A 14081-nucleotide genomic window follows, 5' to 3' on the forward strand; every position below is an offset into this window, starting at 1 on the left:
TACTACCTAATAGCTTGATTTTTTTTGGACCATTTCATGTTTAGCAAAATGTGTTTCATACATGTATTGCTGTCTATTACAGAGGCACCAAGTGCACCCATGAAACTTGGAGTTGCAAATGTTACCAAGGACAGCATCACAATTGCCTGGACAAGACCAGAGTATGATGGTGGTAGCAGAGTTACTGGTTACCTTATTGATGCTCTGGAGAAAGGACAGACCAAGTGGGTGAAGTGTGCCACTGTGAAGACCATGACTCACACTATCAAGAACCTAAGGGAGAATGCTGAGTACTTCTTCAGAGTGCGAGCTGAGAACCATGCTGGACTCAGTGAACCCAAAGAGATGATCGTACCAGTTATTGTCAAGGAAATACAAGGTATTACCTCAACTTTTAAAACAATATTTTGGTATAAATTACTTTATTCATATCATAATTTGTTATTATCGCTAGAAAACAGGATACGACTCATAACAAATATTATGTAATATATTTCTACATAGGAATTGTCTTTTCTGCAGACTGACAGGAAATGCTGTAATACAATGTCTATATAATAAAAACTAATGGGGGTACTTGTTGTGAAGTGACATTACCTATCACATACCTGTCTTGTGTTTTCAACAGAGGCGCCAGAGTTTGACCTGACGAACTACCCGAAGAATACAGTTTATGTTAAAGCAGGATCTGACCTGACCTTTGAGATTCCTCTCACTGGCAGGCCCATGCCTAAAGTGACAATGTCCAAGAACAATGTTGTCATCAAGGGATCAAAGAGGCTGCTGACAGATGTGACACCAGACAGCTTAATCATCACTCTAAAGGAAAGCATTGCAAGTGATGCTGGCAAATATGAAGTCACTGCCTCAAATGTGGGAGGTACAACAAAGATCTCTGTTATCTTCGTTGTGTTGGCCAGACCCGGCCCTGCTGGTCCAGTTGAGATCGGAGAAATTGGCGAGACAACGGTGTGTCTGAAATGGGCTCCTCCAGAATATGATGGTGGCAGTCCTGTTACTAACTACATTGTGCTGAAGCGTGAAACCAGCACCCCCACCTGGGCCGAAGTCTCAACTAATATTGCCAGAAGTGTGATCAAGGTGTCTAAGCTGACCAAGGGAGAGGAGTATCAGTTCAGAATCAAGGCTCAAAATCGTTTTGGTGTCAGTGACCACATTGACAGCAAATCGATCATGATAAAGCTTCCATACAGTAAGTCAGACAACTTTCCCATCATGTAGATTTAATGATCCTGTTAATTCCTTCACGATAAACATCATTCTTTGTACCTTTTGTTGAATCAGAGTTGACATAGGTTAATCTTACTACTTCCATGAATAAACACTTACATGAGTACTGTCTGTTGCAGCCATCCCTGGACCTCCATCCACACCTTGGATCAGCTTTGTATCGAGGGAGAGCCTGACAATCTGCTGGAATGAGCCAGTAAATGATGGTGGAAACCCTGTGATAGGATATCATCTCCAGATGAAGGAGAGGAGCAGCATCCTCTGGCAGAAGATCAATAAGACAGCGATCCCAGCAAACCAGTGGCGAGTTACAAACATCTGCCCTGGCCACATCTATGAGTTCAAGGTGACAGCTGAAAATGCCGCTGGTATTGGAAAGCTCAGCAAGACCTCTGAGGAGGTGCTTGCTATTGATGCCTGCGGTGAGTGTTTTTTATTTCAATCTATATCTGTAGTTTTAACCACAGCCGTAAATAGTATGAGTTCATGCTTACTATTTACTTTTGTTTTATTAAAACTGGATCTGTATCACTTTAATGTGCAGAGCCTCCAGCAAACATCCACATCACAGAAGTCACCAAGAACTCAGTCAGCTTGGCCTGGCAGAGGCCTCCATATGATGGTGGCAGCAAGATTACCGGCTACAGTTTGGAGAGAAGGGAAGCCGCCAGTGGAAGATGGGTGAAAGCCAACTTTACCAATATTATTGAACTGGGTTTCACTGTATCTGGACTCAATCAGGATGAGTCTTATGAGTTCAGAGTGTATGCCAGGAATGCTGTTGGTTCTGTCAGCAACCCATCTCTGATTGCTGGCCCAGTCACTTGTGTCGACGCATGTGGTGAGTTTAACTTTACATCTATGGTCACATGTCGTGTTAACTTCAATTTGATCTATATATTAATATGTTATGTCCCACAGGTGCACCAGCCATTGACCTTCCTCCAGAGTATCTTGATGTGGTTCAGTACAAGGCTGGAGTTTCAGTTAAGCTCAAAGTGGGAATTATTGCCAAACCTCTGCCAACCATTGAGTGGCTCAAGAATGGAAAGGAGCTGGTAGCAACCTCTACTGTGTCTGTGGAAAGTACAACAGACTCTTCTGCTGTTCTGATCAAGGATGCAAGTCGCTTCGACTCAGGCTCATATGAGGTCAAGATCAAGAATGTTCTCGGATCGGCATCTGCTACCATCAGGATTGAAATCCTAGGTATTTAGAAATTCATGCTTCACACTTTGACATTTCCACAATTCTTAATTCCTGGGCACACTGGTAGCTCACTTGGTTCAGCGTTTACAATCAATGTTGAGTCCGATCACCGTATTAAATGTTCTCACGCTTCCCTTTTTTTCCTCCCTTAGACAAACCTGGACCTCCAGCCGGCAACATTAGCTTCAACTCCATCACAGCAGACAATATCATCTTCAGCTGGGAATCTGTGCCTAAGTCTGACCAGGGAGGTTCTAAGGTGACCCACTATATTGTTGAGAGGCGTGAAACCAGCCGAGTGGTCTGGTCCACTGTGTCAGACAAGCACGAGCAGACATATGTCACCGTTGGCAAGCTGGTGCGTGGAAATGAATATGTGTTCCGCGTCATGGGTGTTAATAAGTATGGAGTTGGAGAGTCACTGGAGTCCGAGCCTGTCATCGCTAAGAATGCCTTTGGTAAGTTTTGGAGCCATAAAGTGCTGAATATGATGTTAAAAGTGTCATATCGAGTAACTACCTGCTGTTTAGTAAACATCAAATCATTAATCTGCAGCAACTGTTCCTTGTCTTTTTTCTTGGGGTTTTATTAAACAAATGTGTTTCTCATTAGCTTGCCAATTGTATTTCCTCACCACATTTGTCCACTTTTATAGTGACTCCTGGCCAGCCTCGTACTCCTGAGGTGAACATCATCACCAAGTCCACCATGGTGGTAGAATGGGACAAACCAGGTGTAGATGGAGGCAGCACTGTGACTGGCTACTATCTGGAGAGACGTGACAAGAAGAGCTTGCGCTGGATCAGAGTTTACAAAGACCCTGTCACTAATATCAAACAGACCGTGTACCACCTGACAGAAGGAAACGAGTACCAGTATCGGGTCTGTGCCATTAACAAGGCAGGAGAGGGCCCGTTCTCTGATGCATCAGACTACTACAAGGCGGCCGACCCAGTTGGTAAGTCTACTCACATTCACAAAATGGCCAATAAAATGAAAAATATAAATGAACAGCTCCAACTAACAAACACATATTATTTACAGATCCACCATATGAGCCTTGCAAGCTGAAGGTGGTGGATTCCACCAAGACATCTATCACCTTGGGCTGGTCCAAGCCAGAATGGGATGGTGGCAGTGAGGTCACCAGCTACATGGTGGAGAAGCTTGTCGAGGGAGAGACAGAATGGGCTATGATTACCTCTAAGGGAGAGGTCAAGACAACAGAGTACACAGTTCATGAACTAAAACCAGACGTCAACTACTTCTTCAGAGTATCTGCTGTCAACTGTGCTGGCCGTGGAGAACCTCTGGAAATGACGGAACCTGTGCAGGCTAAAGATATCCTCGGTAAATTTATCAGTGATATTGATAACGTGAAGTTTGTGTCTTGTTTTGTTCTTACTCACATTTAGCATTCCCTGTGTAACCCTGAATGTGTTTAATGATTTTCACAGAGGAGGCTCAGATTGACTCAGACGTGGCCATGAGGACTCACTACATTGTAAAGGCTGGCAAGGATGTGGAGCTATCTGTTCCTCTGAAAGGCCGACCTGCTCCCACTGCTTCATGGAGCATGGGAGACGAATGCATCGATCGTAACCCCAAATATGAGTTCCACCACTCGGACACAACCACAGTCCTTGTTATGCGTGAGGTGACCAGGCTTGACACTGGAAAGTACACAGTCAGGTTAGAAAATGGTGTGGGAGAAGCCAAGACTCTAACCCTGTCTGTGAAAGTCCAGGACACCCCAGCTCAGTGCAAAAACCTGGTGCTGAAGGACGTGACCCGTGGAAAGGTTACTCTCTGCTGGGAGCCTCCACTCCTCGACGGTGGCGCCGAGATCACAAACTACATTGTTGAGAAGAGGGACTCCTCCAAGAGAACCTTCTCTGCAGTGACAAGCAAATGCACAGACACAACATACACTATGGAAGATCTGTCTGAGAAAACATCCTTCTTCTTCCGTGTGTTAGCAGAGAATGAGAACGGTGTTGGTGATCCATGTGATACACTTGAGCCTGTGAAGGCCACAGAGACTCCAGGACCAGTCAAGGAGGTCTCTATGAAGGATTCATCAAAGACGTCTGTCACTCTGCAGTGGCTGAAGCCTGATTACGATGGTGGCAGCATCATCTCGGACTACGTCATTGAGATGAAGCTTAAAGGCGAGGAATGGTCATCGGGAGGAACCAGCAGACAATGTGAGTTTGAGGTCAAGAAACTCAAGGAGCACTCAGACATGTTCTTCAGGGTGGCTGCCAGGAATGAGAAGGGACAGGGTGATTTTGTTGAGACTGGACCCATCAAGGTCATTGACTACATCATCACACCTGAGGCAAGCCTTGCTGAGTACCCAGATGGCAAAGTCAGTGTTCGCCTGGGTCACAATGTGCACATTGAGTTGCCGTACAAAGGTAAACCCAGACCTGCTATTCTGTGGCTGAAAGACAATCTGCCGCTGAAGGAGAGTGACCAAGTTCGCTTCAAGAAGACAGAAAACAAAGCCACTCTGATGATAAAGAATGTGAAGAAGGAGAATGAGGGTAAATACACCCTGACCCTGGACAATAAGGTCAACAGGAGATCCTTCCACATTCATGTCATCACACTTGGACCACCATCAAAGCCTGTTGGCCCCATCCGACTGGATGAAGTGAGAGCTGAGAGCATCATGATCTCCTGGGATGAATCCAATGATGACGGTGGTGGAGATATCAGCTGCTACACTGTGGAGAAGCGTGACACGTCCCAGTCTGACTGGAAGATGGCTTGCTCCAGTGTAGAAGGTACTCAATTTAAGCTCTCCAACCTGATCAAGGGTGTCCAGTATCAGTTCAGAGTGTGTGCTGAGAACAGATATGGAGTCAGTGAGACTCTGATCTCACAGATGGTCATCGCCAAGCACCAGTTCAGGCCTCCAGGCCCACCAGGCAAACCTGTTGTTTACAACGTCACCAACGATGGAATGACCATCCAGTGGGAGCAGCCCATCTATGACGGTGGTACCCCCATCCAGGGCTTCCATGTGGAGAAGAAGGAAAAGAACAGCATCATGTGGCAAAAGGTGAACACGATGCTGATTAAAGAAACCGACTACAGGATTTTGGAACTCATTGAAGGCCTTGAGTACTCCTTCAGAGTCTACGCACAGAATGATGCTGGCTTCAGCCGAATGAGTGATGAGAGCAAGTCAACCATGGCTGTCAGTCCTGTTGGTGAGTGCTGATTCAGATTATTATCACTGACACTATATCAAGTTTAGTTAAATCTGAAAACTGACTAAAAGGCCGGCCTATTTAGAATTTCAGCACTTTGGTAATACGGTCAGTGACAAATACGTGTTGGCATCATGAGAAATTCAAAAATATATTAAAAATTGTTTTGAGGTTTGTTAAAATGTATATTTTGTGTTTATGTTGGTTTAATGTAATTTTAAACGACATTTACACAATTAATTACAAAAGATAAGACGGAAAGTGCCGGAAAACGTCAAGTGTTGTAAACACAACAGAATAAGAAATATGAAATATTTTATCCACCTTGAGTGTATGTAATTATACTCAGACAAATAAGTAATTCATTATAAATTATCACATCAAGAAAATTTTTTATTAGGATTCCCTTTAAATTAAGTTTTTGCAATATAGAAATGTGCTGAAAACACTTTTTATTTTATAAATAATCTTTGACCAATTGTGCACAAACTATTAAAAACCATGTTATTACTTTGTAGAAGAGGATTAAATTTTATTCCACATGAATATTTTTATGAAAAATACTGGTTACTCCAACTGATAAAAACCAGTTACACCACCTGACCATGTTGCTTCCATTGTTTGATAAAGAAATTGCTTCTGAAAATCAGGCACGACAGTCAAAAAGATCAAGTGAACTTAGTGTTTTATCATCATTTTTCAATTTCAATGAAGAAAAATCATCCCATAACAAGAAATGAATAATTCATGTCTTCGCAGCCTTAAAGTTGTGGATAAATCCCTTTTTCAAAAAATAAAATACAAATAAAATAACAGTAAACAAAAGTTCCACTTGGTTAATTACTTCATATTATATCTTTAATCAGAATCATAAACTACTGATATTTGACCAAATTTGCCTTTAACCTAAAGGTTTGTAACTGGAGTTCAAATTGGGCAGGCATTATCAATTTTCTTAAATAAATACTTCTAAAGTATTTTATCATAAATTATCAAAGCACCTGACATTCTCCTAAAAATCTGATTTAGTCATTTGAGCACTTGTGTCCATCAGGTTTTCTTGACTCACATTAAAAATTAGTAATGATATTCAGAACAATTTTGTTCCATTTATTTAATTTAATATTAATCAACACAAATGTAAGATTATGCCAAACTAATTGATAAATTCACTGTTTGTAGATAAGTTTAATTATTTGGTACCAAGTTTTTATTGTTACACCACGTTGACATTTTTAGCATCATCCCCGAATTTTCTCTCATAATTGCTACACAAGTTTTCAAATGGATCCTCAAGAAACTTTATGCAAGTAATTTGTATTTATTTTTAAATTCTAATCCTTTAAAATATCACTTAACCATATGGACACAAAAGAACGAGCGTCGTGTCATTGACCCAATAATTAGTTCAGTTAAAAGAATGTACTTCCTGTCTTTCAGATCCTCCTGGTCAGCCCGACTACACTGATGTGACCAGTGACTCTGTGACACTGAAATGGGATGCACCCAAACGTGATGGTGGTAGCAAAATTGTCGGTTACAATATTGAGAAACGCCAGGGACATGGTCGCTGGTTCAAGGCCAACTTGACCGACGTACATGATTGCCAGTACGCCGTCACTGGGTTGGCGACAAATGAACGCTACGAGTTCAGAGTCATCGCCAGAAATGCCATTGGTGTTGTCAGTCCTCCTTCCAACTCCTCTGGCTTGATTGTTGTCAGAAGTGAGAACGGTGAGTAATGAGTGTTGTAAAGTTAAACCTCAGGACTGATGAGTAATATTGTAGTAGATGGGCACTGCTTTCCTTTCTGTATAGTATTTGTTAACTGGTAAAAGTAAAAGACTTTTTTAAATGACATACCTCTTTTCTTTTTCAAAACCAGCTTCTCCAAATATTGAGTTTGGCCCAGAGTACTTTGAGGGTTTGACAGTCAAGGCAGGAGACAACATCAGGCTGAAGGTCACCATCACTGGACGTCCAGTCCCCAGGGTCATCTGGTTCAGAGACGGTGTGCAGGTTACCAAAAAGATGATGGACATTATCAATGTAGCTGGATCCACTACCCTGTTTGTCAGGGATGCTGACCGCACGCACCGTGGCCTCTACACTGTGGAGGCTACCAATGGATCTGGATGCAGGAAGGAGAAAATCCTTGTTCAAGTCCAAGGTACTTCACATATTTCTCTTTGTATTTCACTAGACTCATTTACAACATTATCATTATTTGTAAATGTTCTAACATCAATTTTACGTAATGCAGACACACCCGGGGAGCCAGTGGGACCCATTACTTTCAGTAACATCTCAGAGGGCAGGTGCACTCTGTCCTGGAACCCACCAGAGAACGACGGCTGCTCTGAGATTTCACATTACATCATTGAGAAACGTGAGACTGCCAAGATCTCTTGGGCCTTGGTGTCTGATGAATGTGAGGAGTGCATGTTCAATGCGACCAAGCTCATCAAGACCAATGAGTACCAGTTCAGAGTCTCTGCTGTCAACAAGTTTGGAGTAGGCAGACCTTTGGAATCCAGCCCTGTCATTGCACAGATGCAGTACAGTAAGTGGATTAATTCAAAGGAATGCTAAGGAAACATTACATTTGTAAATAATCTATATGAAATCTATGCACACGTTGTCCTAATCTATCAAAATTGTTTTCCTCAGCTGCTCCTGAAGCTCCAGGAACTCCTGATGCCACTGAGGTGACAGGAGAGAGCATCACTCTCTCATGGACACCTCCAACATCCGATGGAGGAAACTCCATTCAGTACTACATTGTGGAGAAACGAGAAAAGAAGACTGTCCGGTTCTACAAGGTGATTACCAAGAAGCCCATTATTGAATGTGCTCACAAGGTGCTTCACCTGACAGAGGATACAGAATATGAGTTCCGTGTCATGGCCGTGAATGATGCTGGTGTTGGAGCTCCGAGCAACATCTCTCTGCCAATTAAAGCCGCTGAGCCAAAGGATATTCCTTGTGCTCCCTCTGTGGTCTGTGTATCTGACTCCAGCAACACATCCATCAGTCTGGAATGGAGCAGGCCTGCAGATGATGGAGGTTTGGATGTCCTGGGCTACATTATTGAGATGGTGAAGGGAGAAGACACCGAATGGAAGAGAGCAAATACAGAGCTGGTGGCAGAAACGAATTACACAGTGACTGGTCTACAGACAGGAGTTGATTACAAGTTCCGTGTTGCAGCTGTCAATCACGTAGGCAGAGGTGACGTTAAGGAGACTCCAGAGCCTACTCAGGCTGTTGACAGGCTGATGCCACCACAGGTGGATATTGACGCCACCTTCAAGCAGACACACATTGTGAAGGCTGGAGGTTCAGTGTGCCTGGGCATCAACTTCAGAGGAAAACCCATCCCCACAGCCACCTGGGTGAGAGAGGAAGGAGAGCTGGGTGTCATGTCAGAAATCACCACTACAGACAGCTACAGTTCCCTGACCATTGAAAACTGCTCGAGAAATAATACAGGTAAATACACTGTTAACCTGGAGAATGCCAGCGGCAGCAAGGCCATTACATTCACTGTAAAGGTGATGGACACCCCTGGAGCTCCACAGGCTGTTGTCTTCGAGGAGGTATCCAGAGGCTCAGTCACACTTACATGGAAGCCTCCTCTCAATGATGGTGGAGCTCGAATCCATCACTATATTGTTGAGAGGCGTGAGGCCAGCCGTCGCACTTGGCAGCAGTCTGGTGGCAAGTGCAAGCAGCACATCCTGAAGATCCAGGACCTGCTGGAGGGAGTGCCGTACTTCTTCAGAGTGTCTGCAGAGAACCAGCATGGTGTTGGTGAAGCATTTGAACGGACTGAGCCTGTCATTGCCACTGCAGAGCCAGCGTCTCCAAAGAGAATGGACATCCTGGACACCACAGACAGTTCTGTGTCACTGGGCTGGCTGAAACCTGAGCATGATGGCGGAAGCCGCATCCAGTGCTACGTCATCGAGGCAAAGCCAAAGGGTACAGACAAATGGGTTGTGGTTGGTAACACCAAGAACCTCACTTATGTGATTGAAAAGCTCAACAAGGGCGATGAGTATGACTTCCGTGTGAAGGCCAAGAATGAAGCCGGCTACAGCAAGCCCAGGGAAACTTTGGCTCCTGTGTTGGTCAAAGAGCCTCATATTGAACCTGCTGCTGACCTCAGTGAGATCACCAACCAGCTGATCACGTGCAGCTCTGGCAGAACCTTCACCATCGATGTTCCCATGAGTGGTAGACCTGCTCCTAAAGTCACCTGGAAGCTGGAGGAAATGAGGCTGAAGAACTCAGACAGAGTCTCCATTAAAGTAACAAAGGACCGAACCAGTATCTCAGTCAAAGAGTCCATGAGAGGAGATGGTGGTAAATACTACCTGACTCTGGAGAATGTGGCAGGAACCAGGACCTTCACTATTGAAGTGAATGTCACCGGTAGACCCAGTCCTCCAACTGGTCCCATCGAAATCTCCTCCATCACCTCTGAGTCCTGCGTCGTTAATTGGCAACCACCGGAGGATGATGGTGGCACTGACATCACCAACTACATTGTTGAGAAACGTGAGTCTGGTTCCACAGCCTGGCAGCTCATCAATTCCAGTGTGAAACGCACCAGTCTCCATGTCAGTCACCTGACCAAGTACATGCAGTACACATTCAGGGTCTCTGCTGAGAATAGATTCGGTGTCAGCAAATCCACTGAGTCTGAGACCATTGTCGCAGAGCATCCTTTCAGTAAGTACTAAACCTTTTGACCTATAAGCATTTCTTAAAATGTCAAAATACATAAATACATACATGCTTTCTATTGAATCAGCTATAAGTTAGATGACTGTGCTCAATAACAAAATCTATTTTCTAATCACAGCACCTCCTGGCCCTCCAACAAAGCCGTCAGTCTTCAATGTCACTGCCAACACAATGACCATGAAGTGGGAGGAACCCTACCATGATGGTGGCAGCAAAGTGACAGGCTACTGGATTGAGAAGAAGGAGAGGAACAATATCCTGTGGGTGAGGGAGAATAAGATCCCTTGCTTTGAGTGTTACTACAAGATGGAAGGTCTAGTTGAAGGCCTGGAGTACCAGTTCAGGGTTTATGCCATGAACAGTGGTGGGCTGAGCAAAGCCAGTGAGGCCTCTAAGGGAGCAGTTGCGCAAAACCCAGTTGGTGAGTTTTGACACTTGAGTATCACACTTTTTACAGTCTCAGTGGATTCCATTATTGTGTCTAATAAAAATATTTTATCCATCATTTAGATTCTCCAAGTAAACCAGAGGTCACAAATGTTACAAGAACCACAGTCTCCCTCAAGTGGTCTGCTCCACTGAACGATGGTGGCAGTCCCATTGTGGGCTACATCATCGAGCGTAAGCCATACACTTTGACCGGTGAGGGCCGCTGGCTCAAGTGTAACTACACCAACGTGACCGACAATTTCTACACTGTTACTGCTCTGGGAGAAGGAGAGCCCTATGAGTTCAGAGTCATTGCCAAGAATGCCAACCAGGTCTTCAGCCGGTCATCCGAGTCCACTGGATCTGTGCAGTGCAAGACAGACTTTGGTACTATCTTCATCTAAGACCATGATACAGTCACACCATATAGCATTCATTCACACTTCTTATTTAATCTTGAATGAAATGATGGTAGTAATAACCATGTACTTTGTCTCCACTGAACAGAGCCTCCAAAGGCCCAGCTGGACAGCAAACTCTTGTCTGAAACTGTGATGGTCAGAGCTGGTTCAGACCTGGTTCTGGACGCTGCAGTGGGAGGCAGGCCGGACCCCAAGGCTTCCTGGGCCAAGGGCAACAGGGAGCTGGACTTGTGTGAAAAGTACAACCTGCAGTACACCCCCACAAGGGCCATGGCTATAATCAAATTCTGTGACAGAGATGACACTGGAAAGTACATCCTCACGGTCAGGAACGTGAGTGGAACCAAGACTGCTGAGGTCAACGTCAAAGTGCTCGGTAAAAACACTTTTATTTTTAAAGAATTTAAATTTGTCACAGGTCCTGAAAGCAACATACTATGAGCACCTGTGTTTTTTCCAGATACACCTGGAGTGTGTGAAGGCAGCATTGAAATCAGCAAAATCACACAGGAGTCATGCACCCTGAGCTGGAAGCATCCACAAGAGGATGGCGGTGACGATGTCTCTCACTACATTGTGGAGAGACGGGACACCAACAGGCTGACCTGGGTCATCATGCATGCAGAGTGCAAGGAGCTGACCTGTGACATCACCGGGTTGTTCAAGAACACCGAGTACCTGTTCAGAATCCGGGGAGTCAACAAGTACGGAGCTGGAATTCCCCTGCAGTCAGAAGCCATGGTCGCCAGAAACACGTTCAGTAAGTGACTTTAAAAGCATCATTTCCCAAAAGATAACTGAGGTCAAACAGTCCAGGTTCTTATACAGATTGACAGTGAAATAAAACCACAAATTAAACCTTTATAATGTCCAACACTCAACTGCTCATCTATTCCCTCAGCTGTGCCAACTCCTCCTGGTGGTCCAGAGATCCTAGTATCAGGAAAAGACTTTGCCACCATCGAGTGGCTGAAGCCAGAGAGCGACGGTGGCAGCCCATTGATCCACTACCTGGTGGAAAGGCATGAGAGAAAGAGTGCCCGCTGGGTGAAGGTAAACAGGGATGGAGCTCACCTAGACACCACACTGAAGGTGTCTGGTTTGACCGAAGGCAACATCTACCAGTTCAGAGTGACTGCCATCAACAAGGCTGGAGAAAGTGAAGCCAGCGAGGTTTCTCTGTATGTCGTCTGCAGAGTGCCAACATGTAAGTTCAGATTGTTCAAGTCAAAATATCAAACACTATCTTTTTCTATCTGGACAGGATTAATGGGTAACGTGTCAATTAACAAATATTTATTATTTACTACTCAGGCACCCCAGCTCCTCCCTCTATCCCTCGTATCACTGACACCCACGCTGACAGCATCAGCTTGGCCTGGTCCCGACCTGTTGAGGACGGAGGAGCTGATGTGATCGGCTACATTCTGGAGATGCAGGAGGCCGGAGCAGAGGAGTGGAAGAAGGCCCACGAAAAGACCCTTCATGCTGCTGAGTATGTGGTGACCGGACTTTCTGCAGGCAAGAAATACTGCTTCGCAGTGGCTGGCATCAACATCAATGGTACAGGAGACTTTAGTGAACCCTGTGCTGAGACTGAACCAGTGGAGAGAATTGGTAAGTAATCTGGAAAAATGTTCTTTTGGTAATAGAGTAGATGTTATTTGCAGGTCTTTGATGAGGTTGTAACATTTAAATTCCTGTATCACTTACATCACAAACTACTTTATATGGTTATCATCACATCTTCTCACACAGAAATTCCTGACTTTGAGCTCCACGACGACCTTAAGAAGACCATCTGCCTCCGCGCTGGTGGCTCCCTCCGCCTATTTGTCAGTGTCACTGGTCGTCCCAATCCTGCCATCTCTTGGAGCAAGCCAGACGTTGACCTTCACAACAGAGGCTTCATCGAGGTCACCAATACGTCCACCACACTCATCATCGACAAAGTCCACCGCTACGATGCGGGCAAGTACACACTGATAGCCGAGAACTCTGCAGGCAAACAAGAAGTCAACATCCTGGTCAAGGTCTATGGTAAGTGACATACTACACAGGAGTACCGATACTTTGAATTGATTTTATATGATACATTACGTTTTTGAGGATTTTATATTTTAAGTGCAGAACTATTTTTATTGTTAGATACTCCTGGACCAACTGGACCAATAAAAATCAAGGAGCTGAACAAAGATTCTGCCAGCATCTCTTGGGAAGCACCAACTGTAGATGGTGGTGCTCCTGTCAACAACTACATCATTGAGAGGCGTGAGGCCTCAATGAGAGCCTACAAGACGGTGACGTCCAAGTGCAGCAAGACGTCCTATAAGATAGATGGCCTGATGGAAGGCATGCTGTACTACTTCCGGGTCCTCCCTGAGAACATTTATGGAATTGGAGAACCCCGCGAGACACCTGACGTCATCCTGGTTTGCGAGGTGCCTTTGCCACCACACAAGCTGGAGGTAGTCGATGTCACCAAGAGCACTGTTACCCTGGGATGGCAGAAGCCTGAGCATGATGGTGGCAGCAGACTGATAGGCTACGTTATTGAGGCCTGCAAGTTCGGCACCGACAAGTGGATGAAGGTGGCCACACTGAAGCTCACAGACTTTGAGCACACCATTGAGAAGCTGAATGAGCATGAACAGTATTTGTTCAGACTCAGAGCAATCAACAGCAGAGGAGCCAGTGAGCCCAAAGAGCTTCTTACCGCCGTCACTGTGCAGGAACAGAGAGGTAATGACATATTTTCAAATGGTTTTAGACAAAAGCATAAATAAGAAAGGGATTG

The 14081-nt window shown here is 44.8% G+C and overlaps 1 protein-coding gene across 1 annotated transcript in view; it reads left to right on the forward strand.

Annotated features, from left to right (window-relative positions):
- The window catches only part of ttn.1 (titin, tandem duplicate 1), a 136947-nt gene that overhangs the window by 110706 nt on the left and 12160 nt on the right, over window positions 1-14081 (forward strand). The window contains exons 172-192 of the mRNA XM_034573345.1: window positions 83-379; window positions 629-1213; window positions 1371-1673; window positions 1796-2092; window positions 2173-2460; window positions 2613-2918; window positions 3116-3418; window positions 3505-3810; window positions 3918-5681; window positions 7122-7415; window positions 7567-7851; window positions 7945-8244; window positions 8352-10418; window positions 10552-10854; window positions 10944-11249; window positions 11370-11660; window positions 11745-12044; window positions 12186-12491; window positions 12599-12901; window positions 13043-13324; window positions 13433-14026. Of these exons, the coding sequence (XP_034429236.1) occupies window positions 83-379; window positions 629-1213; window positions 1371-1673; window positions 1796-2092; window positions 2173-2460; window positions 2613-2918; window positions 3116-3418; window positions 3505-3810; window positions 3918-5681; window positions 7122-7415; window positions 7567-7851; window positions 7945-8244; window positions 8352-10418; window positions 10552-10854; window positions 10944-11249; window positions 11370-11660; window positions 11745-12044; window positions 12186-12491; window positions 12599-12901; window positions 13043-13324; window positions 13433-14026 (10080 nt within the window). The remainder of the gene's footprint in view (window positions 1-82; window positions 380-628; window positions 1214-1370; window positions 1674-1795; window positions 2093-2172; window positions 2461-2612; window positions 2919-3115; window positions 3419-3504; window positions 3811-3917; window positions 5682-7121; window positions 7416-7566; window positions 7852-7944; window positions 8245-8351; window positions 10419-10551; window positions 10855-10943; window positions 11250-11369; window positions 11661-11744; window positions 12045-12185; window positions 12492-12598; window positions 12902-13042; window positions 13325-13432; window positions 14027-14081) is intronic.

Source organism: Hippoglossus hippoglossus, chromosome 21 (genome assembly GCF_009819705.1).
Source record: "Hippoglossus hippoglossus isolate fHipHip1 chromosome 21, fHipHip1.pri, whole genome shotgun sequence".
Taxonomy (NCBI): domain Eukaryota; kingdom Metazoa; phylum Chordata; class Actinopteri; order Pleuronectiformes; family Pleuronectidae; genus Hippoglossus; species Hippoglossus hippoglossus.